The 17,974-nt window shown below is 46.5% G+C and overlaps 1 protein-coding gene across 1 annotated transcript in view; it reads right to left on the reverse strand.

Moving 5' to 3' along the window:
• LOC135217300 (GATOR2 complex protein MIOS-A-like) overlaps nt 1-17,974 on the reverse strand; it is a 189,681-nt gene that overhangs the window by 5,955 nt on the left and 165,752 nt on the right. The window contains 1 exon segment of the mRNA XM_064253066.1: nt 17,012-17,244. Within this exon segment, the coding sequence (XP_064109136.1) occupies nt 17,012-17,244 (233 nt within the window).

Below are 17,974 nucleotides of genomic sequence, written 5' to 3' on the forward strand. Positions count from 1 at the left end.
TTTGTTTCCCTGAAATGGACTATATTACGACTATAGAGTTTTTTCCTACCAAGAAACGGAAATAACATATAAGATGGCGCCGGGTACCATGACAGAGGTACAGATGTTCTGGCACATAGTCTAAAAGAAATGCAAGCATTTTAGTGGACTTGATATTTTCTCGATATAGCGAGTTGTTAACCAAAGGGTTCAGTAGCCTCTCTGACAGCAGGCTAAGTAAAGTCACGATTCGTTCCCCGTCTAATTGAAAGGGGGTTCGATCCCAGGGAAGGACGAAAGGATTTTTTAAATCAATTAGGCCAATTCCACAGCTCTCTCATATCTCAAGGAGAATCGGGAATCTCTTTTTCGCCACTGTTCGCATTAACAAGAGAGAACCTGTTTGGAACACAGACACGGAACGTAACGATCCTTAAGAGGTTCGCTGCACAAGGTTGCACGTCCATGAGAATCTTTTCAATAATAACTATTTACGTCTGTCTACCCTTAGTTGGAAAGAGAGTTGTGGAAACTTGCGATAAGTCTTCCTCATACATCTCTTGGCAATGTTGAAGACGAAGAAGCTTCCTCTAGAATGCTTCCTTATTCTCAAACCAAGAAAGGTAGCAATATACGCCATCCAGTTTGAAAGGGGAATAAACATTAGTCTTTTGTCCCCTATATATATATAAATTCTTAACAGATATTTTAAGATAATTAATGGAGTCAGAGGAAGAGAGGATGATGCTTTTCGCCCCATGTTAGCCTTCGAGAGGTTGGATTCACGGAGGTTACGTTCTTCTCACAGCATGTTTCGGAAGGCTTTTCCAAGTCTGGATATTCTATCAGTATCTATTATAAATGGACCTTAACAACCTCTCCACTCTGAGTCTGTCTACGTGCAGACTGAACGGAAGTGGATATGAATGAGAGGATTTTTCAAGGTAAATGACATGAGTCATAGCCAAGAAATAGAATTGCTGCAGATCGTGCTAGATGGAATGAGGAAACTGGCCTCTCCCGATACCTCTGTGAACCTCATAGCGGTTTTTTCTTCCCTTTCAGAGGGAGGAATCACCTCTGTATATATCTGCTATCAAAGAACGCAGTAAAAGGCTATACTCTGTCTCTACAAGGGGAATTAGAAATATCAGAGGATTAAGATCTTCGGGATCTTATACGATACCTCAATACAACAAGAGTAGGATATCATGTACTTCGAATGGGATCTTTTCATGGCCACAGATTCCATTTTCCGACAAGATGGAACTGCTCCTCATCAAACTTCTTTAAGAAATTTTATGAAGGAATTCTTTGTTTCTCTGGGCCCTAAACTACCAAGAAGACAAGTGAATTTTTTGTGCATTGGAATCTCGCATCAGATTCAATGGAGACTCGGCAATGGGTTCTTGTAAGCATAGTATGTCTGGCAAAAGAACTAAAACCCTCTATTCCTGACTCAACGCTTTCAGATAGTTTTCTCGTTGTCCAGACCGGGTACTTACATTTTCATCTACAGAAGAAGAGATGGTTTAAACGTTTGCCTACAGAGTCTTTGGGGTGCGATGAGGGCTCGAAATGCTTCCCAGAAGGTATTCAGAGGGATATAATAAAAGCTAAGAAATCAGGGGTCCGCCCAATTTCAGCCCGGAGTCTCCTTAGACTTCCAGGCTCCTTCCCTTCCTTCGGGCAAGGAGAGGGAAGATTCTGCAACGAGAAACTTCATCAACATGTAAGAAGAGATCTTGTTAGCAACGTAAGTACTCATGAAGGATCCTCCTCGGAGGAAGACTCTTCTCTCTCGTACTGTTAGATATCCTATCGTCTACTGGATGGAGCTGACTACATTCACCTCCCCTGGCTAGAGGCCAAAAGCTCAAAGTGGAAGAATTTCTTCCACCCTTCTCCAGTCTCCTGATAAACTATTGCGGTTGTTCAGCACTTTCGGACAAAGTAGCGCCAGCCAGGCGCAAACTGCCAAAACAGGCGAGAAAACGCCAGAGGCAGACAGTTCGAAGGAACACTGTCATTGTCTGATGCGGAGAAGGAGAGGGCCTCCAACCTGGCGCAATTGCACCAGAGGCGAACAAATCAGACGGATAAGAGTGTCCGAGATGGACATCGCCAGGCAGCCTCGAGACTCTACCAAGCTTGAAGCTCCAGCAAGTGGGGAGGAGCCAGCCAGGCGCAAGGCACCAAATAAGTGCCAGCCTAGCACAGGGCGCCAGAAGCGCCAGCCTGGCGCAATGCGCCAAAAGCTCCATAAGAACTAGCTTGGCGCAATGCGCAAGAAGCGCCAGCCTGGCGCAATGCGACGGAAGAGCTAGAAGCGCCAGACAGGCGCGAGGAGCCAGCCAGGCGCGGGGCGCCAGACAGGCTTCAGGCTTCATCCAGATGAGATCCATGTCAAAGAACACCTTAGTCTTCTTTGAGACAAGTGTGATCTCTAAAGCACTTCCTATGTGACTTGATGATTCCTTCAAACAGCTGAGAATTGAAGCGCATGAAGTGCGAGCTTTTGCGAATTCTTGTTCTTTCCATAACAATATGTCATAAAGGACATATTAGCTGTAAAATACGGGAGATGCAACTCTGCGTTTACTTCCCATTACACAAAGGATGTCAAGTTAACCTAAGAGAGATCCTTCTCTCTTGGTTTATACGTGTCCGCGGATACGTTGCTGGGAGAGGGAGCCGACACTGATCCTTAACTAGTGAGTTAATTTTATTTAACATAGTGTGTTTTCTTGGGGTTGTTTGAAAGGAGTTGGGGGATAACTTTTTTCAAATTAAGCACTAACCCTCGTATTAGGATCAGGTGATCGGGATCGGTGTTGTGCTCCTTAATTATGCCGCTAGGCATAGGTGTATTGTCATATAAGTGGATAAGACCCCATTGACAAAGGCCATTAGGTTCTTCGACGGTAAGTGGATTAAAGACCCACCCCCATTGACAGACCTACAAGAACTCTTAGCCATAGGTCACATCCTCGCTGAGGCTCTTGAGACGGAGTAGACTCCTAAGCAATAGCTAGGTAGTCAACCCTCCGTCGAAACAGATAGGAACCAAGGTTTTATTTATTTATTACCTACAACGTATGTTGTTTACCTGTCTACTCAGTATTTAGCTGTCTCTTACCCACCACCGAGGGTGCCAATCAGCTAAGTATATATCTGGCAGGTAAGTTGAATGTATAAAAATGATATTGTTATGATACAATAAAGTTTTATACATACTTACCTGCAGATATATATGATTAATGGCCCACCCAGCCTCCCCGCAGGAGACAGGTGGTAGAGAGAAAAATTCTGATAGAAAATGGGAATGGTTCCTATTCCTGCCACCCAGCGGCAGGACGGTAGATCACCTGACCTACCTGTAGCGTGTGCCGCGAAATTTGAATTTCTGTTGGGACGACGGAGTCTAAAGCTAAGTATATATCTGCAGGTAAGTATGTATAAAACTTTATTGTATCATAACAATATCATATTTGTTTGTCACCAATGCCGGTCGGCGAGGTGATGATTCTCTTAAGGCATATGCTCAAAAGGCGAAAGTCAATTGCCGTCTAGAGACCTAGGTCCCTGAAGGCAAGACACTCTCATAGTAGTAGTTGAATCTCAGCTAAGGAGAAACAACACTATGTGACGTTGAAGACGAAGGTAGGCAATGAATGCAACCTACGTCTTCCAGCTGAATCAAGAGAAGGAATCTCAAGATTCTGAACCTGTGCTTACAAATGACTGAAAACGCTAACCGCTATTTCATTGCTGTCCGGTGAGAAGTCGTAGTTGCAATGAAAGCAGGACGTTCTTCAGTAATGAAAACACAGGGGAGAGCCGCCTGAAGAACTGCTTCTCATGGGCTGAACGTTTGGAAGTAGACCTGGCAGGTCTGGGAGTAGGTGATGTCTTTCAATACATCTGCTAATCCGGGGTGAACAATGAACAATTGCACACCTACGAATACGAGATATTTTGAGGACAAACTCAGATTCCGCAAAAATCATTCGCATTATCGCAGTGCGATGTAGCAAGACTATTACAGAATTCTGTTACCGTGCGGTAAACAGAAAGATGAAAGTCGAAGAGATATCTCTGTTGTAAATTCTCGCAATACTGAAGGCGATGAATTCGAGCGTCACAGCAGTAGATGGTCATTCATGTATGCGAGAATCCCCGTTAATCTGAGACTTAAGTCCGTGATTGTTGGGCAGAGATACGGTTGGTATTCAATCAAAGCAGGGGAGAAAGACATAACCAACCGTGCATCTCGAAGCGGCAGCTGGTACTGAATTGCCTTGGGCAATTCAATACGCAGTAGCTGTCGCTGACTCGTCATCCTGAGTTGCCAAGTAATCCTTTCCACGAAGGAATGCATTCGGCTAGAACCACCGAGCATAAAAAGATATGCTCAAGTAATTATATTTAGGTGAAACGAATTTCGGTAAATACAAAAGCTGAAATGGTGTTGTCGTGACAAAACCATAAGTATATAAAATTGAAACTGGAAACTCCAGGGAGGTTGCAGGCAACCCCGAGTTGCAGTTCAATTAGAATACTCCTCGTCTAAGCCGCAATCCGTAGAGTAACTAGGATATGCGCCTACCCCTCGGACAATTCAACTGCTTAGCAGAATCATGTCGCGAGGTTAATATACGTAGTATATTTGTAGGATTCTGAACAACGATCTCCATCCTAAATTCTTTTCCTTCAAGAAAACAAAATAAGGATTGGAGATCGACCACCTTCAATCTCTATCAAAGAGAGTGAAGAAGTCTTCCTCGAAGGAAAGCTTCAATGGTGAACAGAATAACGAAGACGATAGTTCAAGCCAAACTGGATGTTCCCGTCCGTTCTTCTCTATTCCAGGTTGGTCGCCTACTGTGAGATAGTCTTCTTCAGCAGCAGTCTTCTTCCCAATGCTAGAAATTCCAGGAATTCGAGCATAGGCGAGGTTCCCGATTATTGTGTAACAATTATCGGGGATTCTCGTCTCGCTCACTTTGGATCGTGGTCTCGCCTAAGTGTTTGGAGATCGTAAAAAACTCGAACACTCTGAATGCGCTAGAAATTCCGTAGAATTCTAAGCACTCTGCGAAACCCCCACCGAATTCGTCAAACGATATCGGCTGGTGGTCCTCTCGATTCCCGTAGAAATCGAGGATGGGGCAGGATCCCTCCTCAACGACTGGGGCTTACGTCAGGTAGGACCCGAAGGTCCCCCCGGTAGAGCAGTCCCCAACGTGGGATCCTACAGAGAAATCTCTGTAGGATCCCTCCCATTTCCCTCATAGCCGTAAGGAAAGAGGGAATGGGGGAGGAATTGGATACTCTCTCGCCTTCCCAGTGGAACTAGCAGTTGGAGAAGAGTAGGAACAGCCCTCGCCTAGTGGCGATGGCCTCTCAGAGTCTGGGAAAACGTATCGTCAGGAGAAAACGTTTTCCCAAGGAGGGTTACGAACTCGCCCTGTAGATAAGGGTCTGCCGCCACTGTGAACGTCGTCTGGGTGGGGCTGATCGACACCTGACAGGAGAGAGCCCATACCGTCCTCCGACTCATTCCAGTCCTCATCGAGGTCTAAACCTCTCAGGAGGACCAAAGTGGTATTTAAATACGGTGTCCGAAGACACGTAGAAACGCCGCTGTCGCAGTAGAGGAGGTGGAAGTAGCTTGTTCGACCGGCCAGATCTGAGAGAGCCTTCTTATCTGGAGACAAGCTCCGATCGCGGCAGACCCACCGTCGTCTGGGTTCCCTCTCGGGCCCCAAAACGACTCGAGCCGAGACGTGGGCTCTGCTGGTGGGAGCGGCGATCCTTCCCCGAGGTCGTTGCGCTGACGAATCAGCGCCATAACCTCGACAAAGTTCCTCTGGATCTCGGAAGTCATAGCATCTTGCAGAGTAGGACCGTCAAGCCCCTCGAACAAGAGCATTCCGAGAACCTCCCCCTAAAGGAGGAGGAACTGCGACAGACCCCTTTCGGATTCCTCCTGCCACTTGCGCGTACGTCCTGGTCGGTCCGAAGATCGTACCTGGTACTTACGGCGTCATGACGGGATCGTGCGGGGCATGCCCCTCACGATCACCCCACTGTGCCTCGCTCTTCCTGGTGCAAATCGAGGAAGTTGCAGGCACGGGAGAGGAAGACATGACGCTCCTCTTTTGCTCGCTGGCAGAACCAGCGGGCTTGGAGGGCTGCAGGCGATCGCCAACTTGCAGGCCTAGTCGAGCCGTTTCCCAGGGAAATGGCTGGACCGAGAACAGCGGCCTCCGATCTCGTGTGCAGAGGAGCTGCTGCTGGTCCCCCTCCTCCGCCCGGTCCTGTGGGCGCGGCGGTCAGGAGACCTGCAGAGACCACTGTCGCGGTGAGACCGGTGCGTGTACTCGCGCGCGTCATACCGCTGGTACCAGCCGAGGCTAGCACCAACGATCGGGAGAACCTCTTCCCAGCCTCAGCCCGTGGCTGGTCAGACAGTCTCGTCTACCAGGGTTACCAGCTGGTCGCTGCGAGAGCGGCCGCTGGCCTGGCGAGAGTCACATGAGCGGCTCTCACCAGCTCTGCTCCGTGCCACGGTCATGGCGCCGAGCGAACTCTGGCGCCAAAATTTGGCTATACGCTCTCCCGCGGGAGATCGTATACTCGGAACTTCTTGCGAACGAGAGACCGAGCCGGAACCCGGCGTAGCGGCAGCGCCGCAAACACCAGGCGAGGAAGTACCGGTGGTAGTCGGTACGCCTCTGGTCCCCGTCTTCTTCTTCCTTCGGAAGGGAACGGGCCCTGTTCCCCGTAAGTGGAACGAGCTCTTAAAATTCCCGAAGGAGCCTTCTTAGGGGGGAACCCTGGGTTACCAGCTGGTCGCTGCGAGAGCGGCCGCTGGCCTGGGCGAGTCACCTGAGCGGTTCTCACCAGCCTTCTGCTCCGTGCCGCGTCCGTTGGCGCCGAAACTTTGGCTGCACGGTCTCCCGAGGGAGAGCGTACACTCGGGATCCTCTCGCGAACGAGAGGGGTCTGAGACCGAGCCAGGAAACCTGGCGTAGGCGCATGCCGCTAGCACCAGGCGAGGAAGTACCAGTGCTAACCGGTACTCCTCTGGTCCCCGTCTATCTCTTCCTTACGGAAGGGGAGACGGGCCCCGCTCCCGAAGGAGCAGGAGGAACCAGCAGGAGGACCAGCAGATGGACCCCCCATCCCACCGGGGGGGGGTGGGACGGGCCCTTAGAATTCCCGAAGGAGACTTCTTAGGGGGGAAGGCAGCCTTCTTCTTCTTCGGCTTATGGGCCTTAGAAGTCGAAGGGGAAGAGGCAGCAGCAGACGATGAAGACGAAGATGACACCTTCCTCTTCTTCCTCTTCCTCGTCAGCTCACGCAGGACAGTCGTCAGGTCCTCCATCCAGGCCGGAGCCGGGGCTATTGCCGAAGCAACACGGCCCGACTGCACCTGTCCGGAAGGACCTGGGACTGGGGTCGATACACCGTGGGCAGGACCAGCATGGACAGGCGCAGGAACCAGGAGCGACAGGTACAGCAACCAGCTCAGGAGCGGCAGGAACAGCAGCAGCAGTAGACCCAGAAGGGACAGCCAAGCCAGCAGCGGGAACCACATCAGCGGCAGGTACGGCAGGCCCAGCCATCGCCTCGTAGAATCATCGGCAGCCAGTGGGAACCTGGGCACTGGCGGCCGGTCCAGGGGCGAGCTGCTGGAATAGCGGAAGTCTGGGGCAGGCAACACGAAGAACATAGGCGGCGGCAGCATACCCCCCCTCGGTACGGCGGCGACCGGCCCTAGTAGCGGTAGACGGCGTCACCGACACAGCATGGGGAGTGTAGACCAGGCGGGGGGGAGCAGCATAAGCGGCCGTGGAGGTAGTAGTGGAGACCGCCCCAGACCTCGCTAGACGCTGCAGCAGCCCGTGGATGCTAGGCACGCCCTGCTGCCGCAGTGGTCCATACCTGTCCAAGGTCGTCTCCCACGGATGTAGCACCTGCAGTAGCACAGACAGATTAGTAAGAGGGGTTCCCTCACGCACGGGGGGGAGACATGCCCCACCCCGAACGCAAGGAAGACCCCAAATACAAAATACAACGAGGAAGCTGAGCAGGGGGCAGAAAAGAAGACGAAGAATTGAATACCAAGGGAGTCGCGGGAGAGCTTTCCGACGACTTCCTGGCAGACCTTCGCTTCCCCTACCCCCGCACAGCAGTGAAAAGTAATATGAAAATGAAACAGAATACTGCACTTGCGATTCACTTCATAGAACTTAAAGGGGAAAAGATCAATTCCCGGGTAAGAGCGGAAACTTGATCCATCATAATATGATGCTATCATAAAATATATATGAAAATGAAACAGAATACTGCACTTGCGATTTCACTTCCACAGAAAATAAATCGTGAGGATCAATTCCCGGGTAAGAGCGGAAATTGATCCAAAATTAAAATTGATGCAATTAAATAAATGAAAATGAAAAGAATACTGCAATTGCGAATCCACTTTCATTGCATTCTATTCATACAAAATAAGAGGCTCGTGCCGAGCGCAAACACGCTCTCGGCAACGAACGCACAGGGCAAAAATATAATGAAAAGAGTACTTACATTTTTCAATTACACACTTTCGCCCAAAATACATGACTCAGCGTGAGCGCGCGCGCCCTCGGCACCGAGACATAATTCAAGGGTATCAATTCATGAAAAGAGCGGAAATCGCTGCATCTACGGCGATAGCTCCATGTTGGCTCATAATTCAGTAATGAAAATGAAAACAGTGTACTTACAGTTTCATTTTCAAGTCAAACAAACCATTAGTAGAAAACACAATATAAACAAAGCATACGACGATGAAGCGGGCAGAGAGCGATGACGAACACGTCCTTCACACCCACGGCCGAAAGCAAAAGTGATTTGTTTACCTCCCAGTCGCGTGCCGACAAGCAGTTAACTACCGTTCTCCCCTTGTTCGAAGCTTACGACCGTTCCAGCTGCCGCTAGCTACTTCCTATTGTTAAAGGACCGATGGTTTGTATTACGTATCGGAACAACTGTTCAAATGCAGTACAGTCCAAACTCATCAGGACTAACTGGGTGCCAGGCTTGCAACTGGTCCTTCAAAATACTCATTAAAACTAGAATTAGCGTCAATTATAAAAAAAACTAAAGTTATCAAAGTCTAATAATTGTTTATGTTTTATCAAGTTGTTCTTGTCTCAAAATAACATTTAAGCTTTATAATATATAAAAAAAACATTAAATATTTACCAGAAAAAGTGGTTATAATAATTATTGTCTGTAGTTCAAAAGGCTCATTTTATCAACAAAGGTTTGCATTATATATTTAAGCTTTTTTCCACACTGTCAAGAAGGGTTGCAAGTGCACTTTGCATACTGTGAACTAGTTCTGAATACAGAGCCAAATTTCAGGAATTAGGAAAATGCACGGTAATCAATCATTTAACATACTGTTTTTTACTAGCTAAATGAAACTGAAGTAACCAGACCAGTACTGTATCTCAATATCCTAGTTGTTCCTGTCGCTGCAGGAATTAGGATACATATTTGCTCAGGAACATAACCATGGTGGGTTCCTTAGTCATAAAGGGAGACATGTCCTATCATCATAAGACATCTCTGATGAGTAGCATACAGAACTTATGTCATCATAGGGGATCTCCTCATAGGATGCCTCCTCTGTTGAAAATGTACATTCCTTTGTAGGGTATTTAGAATGTATCTTGCTAGAGCATATCATCACAGGACATCCCCTTGGATTATCCTATTGTTCCTCTGCCTACCTGGAGAAGACCATGTTAGACCTCTATGCTACATGGTTCAACAGGAAGCTAGAGGTTTACTGTTCATCGTCCCAGATTCATTTGCTAGGGTGCATGACTCACTTTTGCATGCTGGGAACAACCTTGGAGGTTACACATTTCCTCTGTTCTGCCTATTCCGTTATGTCCTGAACAGAATAGTAATGGTTCCATTTTCTGTTCTGCCTATTCCATTATGTCCTGAACAGAATAGTAATGGGTTCCAAAGTCTTAAGTTCCTTGTGCTTCCAGGGTCTCTCTTCTCTTCTCTCAACAGTGCTGAGAGAGATTCCACCTTAGCACAATCTTCTCCACCAACCTCATGTGGACAGATACCACCAATGAGTATGATCTTTATGTCTGGAAGCTGTCTAGTATCTCTTTTGAGCAAGAGATCTTTCTTGCAGAGCAGCGTCAGATGTAAGGCTACTTCAGAGGATCTTTGTCAGCCGTATACAAGATGGGCCATCTGTTGTGACTGATGTCATCGAAGGGATTTCTCCCCACTCACAGTTTCTGTTCAGTAGATAAAGATGATCTGGATCTTTTTCAGAACAGAGGAAAATCTTTGTTTTACTGGCAAGAACTACAGGGCTACCTTGTGATTAGTTCTTCATCTGAAAGATGTGGACATCACTTCACCCTGGGAATTCTCAATGTGGTTCAAGAGCGTTGAGCAGTCTAGGGAACTTAGACCTCCTATGTGGACCTTACTCTGGTACTGAGTAGTCTCACTCGAGCTCCATTTGAGCCCACGTGTCAATTGTCTTACAGGAAACTGACTTTGGAAACAGTTTTCCTTCTGACATTGGCTTCCATGGAAGAGTTAGAGAGCTCCAAGGTCAAGATTATGACGTAAACTTACAAAGGGTTGGGGTCAGTAGCTTTCGAATTTGTCCTGGAATTTGTGGTCAAGACCCAGATTCCTTTGATTCACAACAACAGATTTGCCTCCTTTTTCGTTCCTTACGGGGTGGAGTTTGTTATCTGCAACCTTCAAGAGCTTCTACCTTACCCTGTCAGAGCACTGCATTGTTATCTAAAGTACTTGTCACTTACAGCCTTGGGTCGTAGACTTAGGTTAACACAGGCTAGGCCAAGAAAGATGCCCTAGAATATCCTTTCGTTTAACTACGAGGTGATTAGGCAAGCCTACTCCTCATCGTCAAGTTCTGTCACCAATTCTGTGCATACAGAAGCACATGCCATCATAGGCTTAGGTTCCTCCCTGGCTTGTAAGAAGAACTTATCTGTTTATAGAATTTTGAATGCTGGTTCTTGACTGCATCAAATCACTTTCACTCTCTAATACCTGAAGGATGTTGCCTACAGGTCTTTGGACACTTTTCCTTGGGTCCAATGGTGGCTGATCAACAAATGTGAAGGATTGTGTGAAGGAGGGAATGAGTGAGATTACTGGTCCCTTTTCTTTCTCTTTTCTCCTTTTTTCAATATATATGGGCAGTTTTAAGAATAGGCACATCATATGCTGGAACTGGCTTGATGCAGTTGTGTTTTGCAATTATACTGTTACAACACTTTTTATATGCCATACAACATACAAATCTGCTTCTCAGTAGCTTCAAACCCTCCCTCCACCAAAGGGAGTGAGGGGTGGTGACAAACCCGTTTGTTGCACGACAGGTTACAGTTCTTTTTTTACTTCTGTATATGCAGTGAATCTGGACATGTTTCATTGTATTTAAACCCAGTGCACTGGGTGTTAGATATCTCCATATCTAACATCTCAAAGACTTGGGTCTTCTTTAGAATTCTCATTTCTAAGAATAATGATCTGACCAAGTGTGCTGAACCTCCAGTCATTTCAGGGTTCTCCCTCCAAGTGCGAGTCTTATCTACTATGAAGACCAAAGGTTTGTTTCGCATATGAAAAAAGGACAAATTTTAAATTAATTTGTATGTTCCTAGCTAACAAACTTAAGATCTTAACACTGACTGCCCACCTCTAGCTACCCCTCTTATGTTTCATCGTGGGTTGGAAGAAAAACCGATTCATCACTAGATTATAGCATGGTCTCTGACTCGCTTCCACATTTATCCTACTGTTAAGACCTCGGGTTTGTTAGCTATGAAAAATACCAGCTAAATGAAGCTGAATGAAATGTCATGAAGTCATTTGGCTGAAGAAAGTGTAGAGTCATTTGCAAGTGCAAAACTCAAAATACAGTTAGGGGCAAGATACCAGACTGGAAAATTGGACTATTTAATGACTTCAGTATTCATATGACCAGCAGTCTGTCATAGGGGTGGAGAGTTTCAAGAGTAACTATGGCTGCCATTACTCAATGTAGCTAATGATAATGATTAGTTAGCTGCTCTGCCTAAGTTAGTTATGCTCTCTTGTCTTTTACTTAGTAATCACTTTTACCGTATATTTCCAAGTATAAGATGACCTTTAGATAAGACGAGGTGAAAAATCAAGTTAGGGATAAAAGCATTTATCCGTCCCTTCCCTAACAAGGGGGAAAGCAGACAACAGTAAGAGACAAACCCAATGCTTTATATTTGGCCTCTTACTTATGACTTGAAGCTCTAACTTGCTATTCATAAGAGGTACGCATGCCTCCCTCTTATGAATTGGTCCAGAGGTCTGACCGCTGATCCTGCAGTATCTCACTCCAATCAGTTGGACAGAGGATAGGTTCCCTCCCTGTTCTTACGACCAGGGAAAGAACTCAGGTTAGGCGAACACCAATCTGTTCACAAGATTCAGCTTCCTCCCACCAATAAGTGAGTCTTCCTTATGTAAAGGACCGATGGTTTGTCTAACGTGTAGGAAAAAATCACAATTTTTGAAAGTAAATTTTATTTTTCCTAACTATACACACCTGAGGTCCTTTACATATAGGCCCACCTCATGCTACCCGTCACTCTGTTCCTGGGCCTAAAGTAAAGTGGAATGTTTACATCCAGTCAGGCGGGACTCCCGACCATCAGACAAGCAGTTACTGCCTAACTACCTTGTTACTGAATCTTACGACCGAGTTCCAGCTGGCGCTGAAAGTAATTCCTTATAAAAAGGACCTCAGGTTTGTATAGTTAAGAAAAATACCAAATTTGTAACTAATTTGTATTTTTCATAACTAACAAACCTGAGGTCTTAACATTAGGATTTACTAGCGCCAAGCTGGAAACCGGTAGAATTAATATTACACTTGTGAGATCCAGGGACTATTGGCATCTATACCAGGTCACGGGGCATGTATACCCAGAATGCCCACGGCTACCTGTGACCCACCAGTTATATTTCTAACCCAGTTTAGACTGCTGGAGGGGTGGTTCGAGGTGGGCCTTTACCTGTTAAGACCTCAGGTTTGTTAATTATGAAAAATACAAATTAGTTACAAATTTGGTATTTGTTCATATACGGAACAAACCTTCGGTCTTAACATTAGGATAGACTTACTTATTGGAGGGAGGTAAGTCTCTACAGCTGACTGGGAGTTTGCCACCTTATCCATTTCCGAATATATAGGGAAATTCTAAGAGAATGGACAATGAACCTAGAACCAAAGATATAAGCGAATCTATTGGTTTCCCTCACTGGGTGTTGATACCATTCTATGGTTTACTCTTGTCCCTTGCAACTGGATCCACCTTCACCCCTCTCTTCCCTATTATCTAGAGGGGTGTGTTGCTACTGAGTATATCATAACCTAAGATAGCTTCACAGTATGGCTGACCACCTCACCTGCATCTAGTCCGTTCCAGCACACGACGGTACTCTCCTTCATATTGCCCGTAGTTAAAGGAGTAGGAAGAAAGTAGTAAAGAAAAAAGACCAGTCATCCCATTCATTCTACTTTCATACCTTCATCTTAGACTAGACGCAAACTGACCCGCTAGGGGTACTGGATGAGCTATATCACTTGTTGGGCCGCCACCACTGGACCCAAGGAAAAAGTGTCCAAGGATCTATGGGCAACGTCTTTCAAATAAAATGAGGTGAAAGTTGTTTGGCGTTTCCACACACCAGCTTTCAGAATTCTATCCACAGACATGTTCTTATTAAATGCCAGAGAAGCACTCAAGCCCCTGATGTCATGAGCTCTAGCTCCCACCTGGCTATCTGACCCTCTGTCTTCTGCCATATAAGCATCTCTGATCGTCTCCCTTAGCCAGAACGATATTGTATTCCTGGACACTTCCTTCTTGTTCCGTCCTGTACTTACAAACAACCTCCGGCACCCTGGCCTGAGGTGCCTTGTTCTTCTTAAGTACTCCCTTAGTGCCCTGACGGGGCACAGAAGCATCTCATCTTTGTCATTGTCTACAAAGTCTGCCAAGGAAGGTATGGTAAAGGAGTCGAATCTGCCGTCTACTATTGTTGGGTTTTGGGTCTTGGCCACGAATTCTGGGACAAACTCAAATACCAATGACCTCCAACCTCTCGAGTGCTTTATGAGATATGACAGGCCATGTAGCTCCCCCACCCTTTTGGTTGAAGCCAGGGCCAATAAGAAGACTGTCTTCAGGGTCAGGCTCCTATCCGTGGACTGCCTTAGTGGTTCATAGGGGGATTTTGTCAGACTACTCAGTACCATGGTCAGATCCCAATCTGGGGCTTTTAGCTCCTTTGGTGGACATGACTGTTCAAAGCTCCTCATCAGCATGGCCAACTCCCATGAAGACGAAATGTCCACTCCTTTCATTCGTAAGACTGAGGCTAGAGCCGCCTTGTACCCCTTCACTGCAGATACAGACATATGCTTTTCTGTTCCGAGATATATCAGAAAGCCTGCTAACTGCTGAATAGTGGTACCGAGTGGAGACAAGTTCCTTCTACGACACCAATCACAGTATGCTGACCACTTTCCTTGGTATACTGTCGCAGATGATTTTCTGATATTTCCTGCCATCTGAGTTGCTGCTTTCTGCGAAAACCCTCTCGCTCGGAGGAGATACTCGACAGTCTCCACCTGTGAAGCGATAGGGACTTCACCGACTGGTGGTACCTCTCCATGTGCGGCTGACATAGTAGGTTGCTCCATGGGGGTAACTCTCTCGGCACATCTATTAGGAGTTCCAGTAGGTCTCCTGCCCCTACGGCCGCGGTCTCTTTGATCTTTGCTGGCCGCCGTTGGCTCGATCCCGAATAGTCAGCAGGGGAACGAGAACGCCTCACTCTTTCTCTGCTCACGGATCTAGAGCGAGAATCTCGTCTAGATCTCCAAGATGAAGGCTCCCTTAAGACAGATATAACTTCGTCTCTATTAGTATTGGTATTGTTTACGAGTGTCGGAGAACTCGGCCTCGACCTTTCATCCAGACGGACACTGCATTCCACGAACGTATCCACTGAGGTTGCCAACTCCCTATTCTTCGTACTCTTAATAGGAGCCTTATCGTCCTTCGTACGTATTTTGAATGGCCTTACGGGCGAAACTGGGACCTGCATTCTATCCTCTGCTGCACCTTTCGCCGCCAACGTCGATTTTACCAGCGGTATCGTAGTTTTTGCGATCCGAACTGGCAACTCCGCATCGGCCGCTAGTCCGTCGGCCGTCGCCTCTCTCGCTTGTTAGGATTCTTGCGAACGGCTTCGTATGCTAGCCTTGTGCTTACTAGCCACTGACTTCCCGACCTTCCTGCTGACTTGGATACGACAGTCTTGTCTGAAGATGAAGAAGAATTGATTCTTCTCCTCTTAGCCCAAGGATCAGTCGCGAACTCCCGAATCCTCCTCCAACGCTTGACTGGCGCTCGCCGTGACGTTATCGGACTTAGCGATGACGCCGAACTAGAGGAAGAAGACGAAGAAGGCGAATCACACTTTTTATTTTTGTCTCTTATCCATTCTCTTCTCTATATCCTGTAATTTCTGCATTACAGTTTGCATTGTCGAGTCAGAAGGCGTATTAGAGTCTGGGTGCTGCAAAATAGGCCGAGAAGCAGTCTGTGACATCATCACGCCTGCCATATCGGTGTGTGACGAATGTTGTGACGTCATCCCTCTCATAGGGAGAGACTGTGAGGTTTCTGCTGGCAACCGCACGTTTGCTGCCAAACTACCTCCCACGTTTTGCATCGCTGTAAACATCGAGTTTGATGGCGTAGCCGCGGCATTAATTCCCATAAATTGCAAGCCAGGGGGATGAGGAACATTCAGCGCTGCCGGACCCTGCTGGAACCGTGACGCCATATAATGCGCAAGCAAACCATCTAAGGTTGGTACGCCTGGTAGGCCTAGCGCTGACCACGTACCGTCCAACCTATGCGCTTCGGGAGCAGGAGCCTGGAACAAAGATGGCGGTGCTCCCCCTCTACTTGCTGGGAACAAAGGAGAGTGCATATTATTCATAAAATTAACCAAGGCCCCTCCTGACGTTTCCGATACTGAACCGCTAGGAGAAACCGAAGGGGTATGGGACAAATCAAAAGCAGGTGGATAAACATATGGAGCAGCCTGGTTTATTGCCGATACAAAAGAAGCCGGTAAGGTTTGGTCATCCAAAGATGGCGTCACCACCTTCCTTTTGTATTGGCTTTTCTCATAGAACTTTTTCCACTGTTCCACCGACCAACCGCGACAAACAGAACATGGATTAGTAATCGTACATACATTTTCCCTGCACCTACTACACGTTGGATGAGGATCCCTCGACACCGAAGTTAGAAATCTAGAACATGGAAAGCCACTGACTCCTGGGCATTTCCTTTGTCTCCTTTTCGAAACGGCAGACGATCCCGATGTTGAGGCAAAAATCTCCATCATACCACTTATACACTCTTCACTCACACTGAGCACACTTGGAGAAAGAAAAGGTAATAAGAAATGAAAAATGAAATGGATAAAAAACGGGCAAACTGAAAAACCGGCTTTAAATCAGATAGACAGTAACACGTCTTATCTTAAAGGCGGTAGGAAAATAACTGGTGGGTCACAGGTAGCTGTGGGCATTCTGGGTATACATGCCCCGTGACCTGGTATAGATGCCAATAGTCCCTGGATCTCACAAGTGTAATTTTAATTCTACCAGTTTCCAGCTTGGCGCTAGTAAATCCTAATGTTAAGACCGAAGGTTTGTTCCGTATATGTACAAATGCAATTTACTTTCAAAAATTGTGATGTTTCACTTACTATAATATACTGTGAAGCCAAACTCAAGTGGATTTTCTAAATAAATTTTTATACTTGTAAGGCATGTCGTAGATCCAGATTCAATAAAACTCGATAGAGGAAAGGTTGCTTTTTGACTTACTTGAACCACTCCATAAGGTGTTGAGCATGTCCACCATGTCTACAGGTCTGACACCAAGTAAACCACGTCATGATATTTGCCAACTTTTTCTTTGGATCATCAGCATTAGTATTTGACTCATCCTCTGTACCTGTTACTTTAGAGGAACTACACCAGCCAGAAACAGTACCCATGTGGACTAAACAAAGCGAGCACCGAGGAAGAGGTTTGCGGCAGTTGGGGCACGCTTGCATCTGTCAAATGGTGCAAAAATGACTTAAACACATATGAAAAATATGCAAAAATGACTTAAACACATATGCAAAATATAAAGTTCACAAATATTAGGAATTTAGAATGTATTAGTGAGCTTAATCTCTACAACAAAATCTCAAAAAATAGGATTACACTTGTGACCTCTCAGAATCAGAAAATGGGAACAAAATAACAATGTCGAAAATTGTATTTTTCCTAACTAAACAAACCTGAGGTCCTTTAACAATAGGAAGGTACTTAGCGGAAGCTGAACCGGTCATAAGCTTCGAATAAGGGGGTTCGGTAGTTAACTACTTGTCCAGCAGTTGGCGGTCAGCTCGACTGCGAGGAGAGGAGTCACTTTGCTTTAGGCCCAGGAAATGCAGAGGGGGTTGGCATGAGGTGGGACTACATGTAAAGGACCTCAGGTTTGTATAGTTAGGAAAAATACAATTTTCGACAAATTGTTATTTGTTCCGATATGTATACAAACCCTCGGTCCTTTAACAATAGGAAGACTCACTTCTTGGTGGGTGGAATCTGAGTCTTATGAACAGACGTGTTTGTCCTACCTTGGTTCCCTCCCTGGTCGTAAGAGCAGAGGGAGGGATCCTAGCCTCTGCCCAGCTGATCGGGGTGTGCACCGCAGGATCAGTGGTCAGACTTCTGGACCAAATTTATAAGAGGGAGGCAAGCGTACCTCTTATAAATAGCAAAAGGCAAGAACTA

Source organism: Macrobrachium nipponense, chromosome 7 (genome assembly GCF_015104395.2).
Source record: "Macrobrachium nipponense isolate FS-2020 chromosome 7, ASM1510439v2, whole genome shotgun sequence".
In the NCBI taxonomy this organism is placed as follows: Eukaryota; Metazoa; Arthropoda; class Malacostraca; order Decapoda; family Palaemonidae; genus Macrobrachium; species Macrobrachium nipponense.